This window comes from Polypterus senegalus, chromosome 18 (assembly GCF_016835505.1).
Source record: "Polypterus senegalus isolate Bchr_013 chromosome 18, ASM1683550v1, whole genome shotgun sequence".
Classification (NCBI taxonomy): domain Eukaryota; kingdom Metazoa; phylum Chordata; class Cladistia; order Polypteriformes; family Polypteridae; genus Polypterus; species Polypterus senegalus.
This window is the reverse complement of record NC_053171.1, coordinates 10,275,766-10,281,765: the sequence shown is the minus strand read 5'-3', so window position 1 is coordinate 10,281,765 and position 6,000 is coordinate 10,275,766. Positions and strand designations below refer to the sequence as shown.

The window sequence follows — 6,000 nt, the reverse complement described above, 5'->3', positions numbered from 1 at the left end:
ACCCCAGAGCAACTGCTTAACCCACACTGCCTATAGTTAGGCCACTGATCTTATTAAAAATACATTTATGATTTAAAAAAAATACAATCTAGTTAGAGTAACACAAAAGGAAAATTGTGCTAAAAATAGGAAACAGACAATAGCAGAGTAAATGATGAATAATAAAGACAAATGCATACTGCAGTATTTCTATGTTATTAATAAAAGCAAATTAGTAAATTTTAGAATTGTTACAATATTTAACACAAAGGACCATGTGTCTGCCAGGGGGGCTGCCAGCCAGGACTCTGAGCTGTTTTGTCGTGTGGTGGGTGCAGCAACGTGCTGTACCAGTGCATGCTCCTCAACCTGACCCGACTGTGAATCCATGCACTTAATTAAAAACATACTGTGTATTATTAATAAAACATTCTAAATACATAAATTGAAAATTTCAAACAAAAATGCTCATCAAAAAGCAAAGGCTTCTTTCAAATGCCCTAAGGACACCAAACTGTTCTTTAAAAAATACATTAATAATAAAAAGCATAACAAAATCTGAAATTCACAATGTTGCACTCACACTGTGCTGCCTAATAAAACTTGTATAAATCAACTCAAAGTTAAAATATATATATATTAATTGTGCCAAACTGTGTTTCATGAAGGGGCACGTGGAGATGGAGTCCTTGCAAGCTTTACTGAGTACAATCCAGTGACCCATCTTGGACAAGATGATCCCACTCATCCTGGGCCAATGGCGAGCTTTGAGTTCACCTAATGTGGAAATCTTTAGAACTTGAAGAGGAAACTAAATTACTCTGAAAAAGTCTTTTGGACAAACGGGAGAGCAAATGCTGCTCAGAAGTCAGCATTCTGGGATTCCTGGTGCCTTAATGTGGTTGTTTTTTGTGAATGGCAGAACAACAGGAGCCTGATTTAAATTAACAAGCGTAAGAGACTTCTATGTTAAATGGGCAAAGCTAAAAGCTCAAACTTACTTAAAAGGGTAAAATGATCAAAAGCTGTCTTTCTGCTAAATGATAAAGCTGAAGATTTTTTTGGGGGGTGGCTCTTCTCTTTCTTTTCTTTAAGAAAGTTCAGACTCTGTTAATTCAAAGGACTTCTGCATTTTCACATTCACACACTTGTGCCACAGTATCATAACAATGGTCTTTATTAGACAGAGACCAGGATATTGGGGAATGGCACTAAACAAGAAAATTAAAAACAAACAAACAAACATATATATATGTGTGTGTGTGTGTAAATAAAAAGATAATACATACCAAAGAAAAACAGACAAAATAATACTATTAATGTCCAACTTTGTGAAGTCTGAGATTTGATTCTGAAGAATAAATATCTATTGGAAAAGAGGCTAAGCAAAACAACCAATCAAGTTTGAAAGTATTAGTGATATGACTGTTGACATCATCTAACTGGGTACCAAAAGGGGCGGAGCTCTCTCCTGTTGGTTATACCCATGTCTTCTCACATAAAAAGAAAGTCCCGCCCACATCAGTAGTACTAAACAACACCACTAGAGGGCTCGATAAGAAATTTAGCAAATCAAGAAGCCTAATCTCCTAGAAAGAAGGTGCTGTAACTGTTTCTGTCTTTTCAAATAAGTTTGCTTTCTAACCTTAATTCTCAATTACACAGAGTGCTGTGGAGTTTTAATGGGTAAAACATGATGAATTGTCAGGATTGAGTAGAAACTGAAAGACAGAAGTCTTTTAGAATTCAAAGCAAAAGCAATTAGAGAACATAGGATTGAAATCAAATACAAAATAAAATCAAATCCAAAAGTCAAAAATTGCTTTGCAAAGAAATGGCCAGATGAATGTTTTTTCTAGTTAAACATTGTTTCCTTTATTTGAAACAAAGTTCAAATATGACTGAGCATGCAGCTTCCTAAATAAGGTGGCTGTCATGACCATCAGATCCGTGTAAGTGTATGTAGACGTGTACTAGTGACATGTGGCATCACGGCAACCAAAATTCAAAATAGTGGGGCTGATTATGTCATTATCATTCAATATCAAAATGGTAAAACATTGTAAATTAAAAATAAATTTAGGCAGACAGAAGGATGAATGGAGGATGGAAAGGCTCCAGACAAGCAGAAGTAAAAGGGGGAATGAAAAGAAATGAGAATCCAGACTTTCAAAACAGCTGCACCTATTTTGGGCATCCAGACTTTAATTATTAATCATACAGATTCCAGATTTCCACAAAAAACTGCTAATAAACAAGAACTGGACATCGACTGTGGATAAAATAAATCAAAATGTTAAAAGCTTGTTACAACTGTGCACATTTAATTTAAAAGCAATTTATAGGAGAGGAGGAAAATATTATATTCAATGTGTGTTTGTGTGTGTCCTGCGGTGGGTTGGCACCCTGCCCAGGATTGGTTCCTGCCTTGTGCCCTGTGTTGGCTGGGATTGGCTCCAGCAGACCCCCGTGACCCCTTTGTTCGGATTCAGCGGGTTGGAAAATGGATGGATGGATGGATGTAATCCTCTACTCAATCAAGTATATAATGAGGCACGAAAATGGAAGACCTAATTTTAGTCATTTTTCATAAGCAGAGATCTTCATGGACAAGGTCAAATATTACAGTAGGACATCTGTTTTGCAAGAAGACATCATTAGTTTAAAAGAACAGAAACCAACATATTAATATTAAATAATGTTGTACAAAGGGATGAATAAAGGAATGCCTAATTTGCCATGAAGAAACTTATATATTTATTGACCAAAGAAAAATTTTAATCTATAGAATGGTTTGTCTGGCAGTTTGGTTGAAAGCAGCTTTTGGGAAAACTTCAAAAATCAAACTTGAATTTGGTGTGAAGACTTCACGTGAATAAGATTTGATCACTTTTGTTGCACTAATGGAGTCTGTCCTCATCCAAAGTGTTGATTTCTTCTTTTCTCTTATTGTTGTTGCTGTTGTCATTCATTACAGAGACACCACAGCTCCAGATTGCTCCTCCATTTGACAAAAACTGGTCAGTTTAGAGTATCAGAAATGGCTGACAACTAGAGGCATGCCAGCTGAGGACCTTGAGGTGTCTGCGGTCTCACAGATATGACACCAGAAACCAAAACATGCTACTTCTGTCAAAAAAAGGAGAAACATTAAAACTGTAATTAGTAATTGTGACCAGGAGAAGGAACTGAAAGGGAGGGACACAGTCCTGGAATGGAAACTGTTGTTTAACTGACTACTGTGATGTTCTCTGAGGATGTAGGAGCCGACTTTAAACCTCAAACTCTGTTTTTTTATTCACAACAAATAGACATGAGGAGCCTTCACAACACTTTTTCTGTTATAGAAAATCAAAGTGGCAGGGAAGAGTCATGCAGCTTACCAACAGGATCGGTGACAGGCTGCTGGGAAACGCCGTGTCCTCGTGTTTATAAGGAAAGACACAAGCCGTGCTTGTCTGGTTTTTAAGATATTTTTTAGTTTTATTTAGTTTTTGATTATATTTTCGCATTTTTTTTTTAAATTTTAGTTTTTCACCATTTTCTAATGTTAGTTTTTCATTCTTTTTTGTCTTTATTCAGTTTTAGATTTTGACGTTATTAGCTTTATATTACTCACCAAAAATGTTCACAAGGACAGTTTTGCAAGTGTAAAAGTACGGTTTTCTTTAGAGTTGTCAGATCATTCCCATTGTACCTATAAACTTAATCCATAAAATATCACTGTGTGTGACAGAACTCCATTTTTTCCTGACAATGTGACAGTTCAAGGCTTCCAATATAGAGCAGTAAGGCCAACATACACATATACTCTTATTTTATATTTAATTTCTCTGATGGGAGAAATGGGATTATGACGAAACATGAAGAGTATGAGTCATCTACCCATTTCGAAACTTTGAAAGTACATTTTTTAGGGAATTCTTACTTTGCTTGACTTGTTTAAATACTGTTGAAATCACAACTTGAACTGTATTAGTGTATTAATAATAGTAGCAGAAATAGAGATTCATTTGTTTCCATGTACAGTACTGCATTTCTACAGGCATACATTAAATTTACATTAAATACTGAATATCTGTTATAGCAACATCTCGGATCATTCACTTAAGTAGCAACTTGCAAAGCCTGGGATGCTACTTGTGAGCCTAAACTGGAAGGATGCTTTTGAACAACATATGATGGAATAAACAGATTTAGGGAACTGGGAGGGCTTAATGGCTCACTTCTTATATCCAGCCATTGAATTCTATCTGAAGTTACGCGTACTCAGTCCACATACACATGGGGTGAACACGCAAACTCCATATAGACACTGACACTGTTATGGTGTTGAAAATCAAAAATAAAATTTTAAAAATTAGTTTAGTTTTTTATTTTTTATTTTTAACTCTAGTTTTTAGACTGCACTTGTATTTTAGTTTTAGTTTAGTTAGTTTTTCATTTACAACATATTTTGTTTAAGTTTTAATTAACAGGAATAACACTGGGCATAAATTTTGGTTAGCCAAATATTAAAACTAATTACCTTGTGTTTTCTTGGGAGAACTGAAGCATAAAGAGCACTGGGATCAACTGCAGGAGGTCCGTCTGCAAAACGCATGTGTTTATAAGTAAGCGTTAATTAAGGCAAAAAGTAAAACTGGAACATATTTAGCATACCAAAACTGACAAATGGTGGGCACACTGGAATAGTCCCCAATTTCTTACTTTGCTTCCCTCACTTCTGCCACATTCTTTTTTTTTATTAGTTAATCCACCTATTTTGTCTTATCCATAATATTCATTAAAATTGACATCAGAGTACAGCACCTGCAGAGTCTTTGCTGTCATTTGTCTTACAAGGGGAACAAATTCATAATTCTGTTCCCATCTGCTAAACTTAAACAAGGGCTTAAAAACAACTAATGACCACAAGGAATGAAACAGCAATAGAAGAAAAGAGCATTCAAATCGGGTTCTAAGGGGCATACTGCGATTGCTGATGCAAAAGCTGAGTTAAAGGAAGGAAGTGTACAAAGCTAAAATAGACAACAAACTCACTCAGGAAAACATGAAAGATGTTTGGAATGAACTGAGCACAATTACTGGACTCAAGCAATCCAGGGCCCAGGTGTTAAAAGGGAATATGCACCAAGCTAATGTCTGGAAGTAATTTTTTTATAGATAGATTTCTCCTTACCATGACCTTTTCTTAATGAGAAGTCCTCCAAGCCATCCCTATGACATCAACAACTCCTATCACTTCAAATGGCATGGACAGTGATGAGTCCACCACTAATGAACAGTATGGGATGTATATAATGAATGACCAGGTGAGGAGACAACTGAGGAGACCACACACAGGAAAAGCTGCAGAACCCCATGGTTCAGTCCTTCAGGATTTAAGGCCATTGCTGACCAACTATGTGGCCTCCTTCACTGCCTGTTCAGTTTGTCACTAAGGATGCTATAAATTCTCTATCTGACACACTAACATTGAGTACTTTCAGCCAATACATTATTCATTAGACATTTGTAAAGAAAAGCCACTGGGGCTCCTTCATACCTACGGCAATAAGTCTTTCTAATGCCTCGATGTAAGTGCTCTTTTGTCTTTAGCCATGTCAGAAGTTTTCTTCCTTTTTGGGACAATTGAAGTACTATCTATCTAATCCTGCCTACTATACTAAATTTGATTATCTATCTAATTATCTAATTAAATCTATCACTATCACTAAATCTATCTATCCATCCCACTATATCCTAACTACAGGGTCACGGGGATCTGCTTGAGCCAATTCCAGCCAACACAGCGCGCAAGGCAAGAAACAAACCCCAGGCAGGGAGCCAAACATGCTCAAACATACACACACCCCCACGACAATTTTGAATCACCAATGCACCTAACTTGCATGTCTTTGGACTGTGGAGGAAACCCACTCAGACATGGGGAGAACATGCAAACTCCACGCAGGGAGGACCCAGGAAGTGAACCCGGGTCTCCTAATTGCGAGGCAGCAGCTCTACCCACTGCGCCAC

The 6,000-nt window shown here is 36.8% G+C and overlaps 1 protein-coding gene across 1 annotated transcript in view; it reads right to left on the bottom strand.

Moving 5' to 3' along the window:
- Positions 1-2,463: 2,463 nt before the first annotated feature.
- LOC120519066 (Fc receptor-like protein 5) overlaps positions 2,464-6,000 on the bottom strand; it is a 68,272-nt gene continuing 64,735 nt past the window's right edge. Inside the window, exons 17-18 of the mRNA XM_039742153.1 lie at positions 4,508-4,569; positions 2,464-3,108 (exon numbers count right to left, since the gene is read on the bottom strand). Coding sequence (XP_039598087.1) covers positions 3,103-3,108; positions 4,508-4,569 — 68 coding nt within the window. The 3' untranslated portion in view covers positions 2,464-3,102. The remainder of the gene's footprint in view (positions 3,109-4,507; positions 4,570-6,000) is intronic.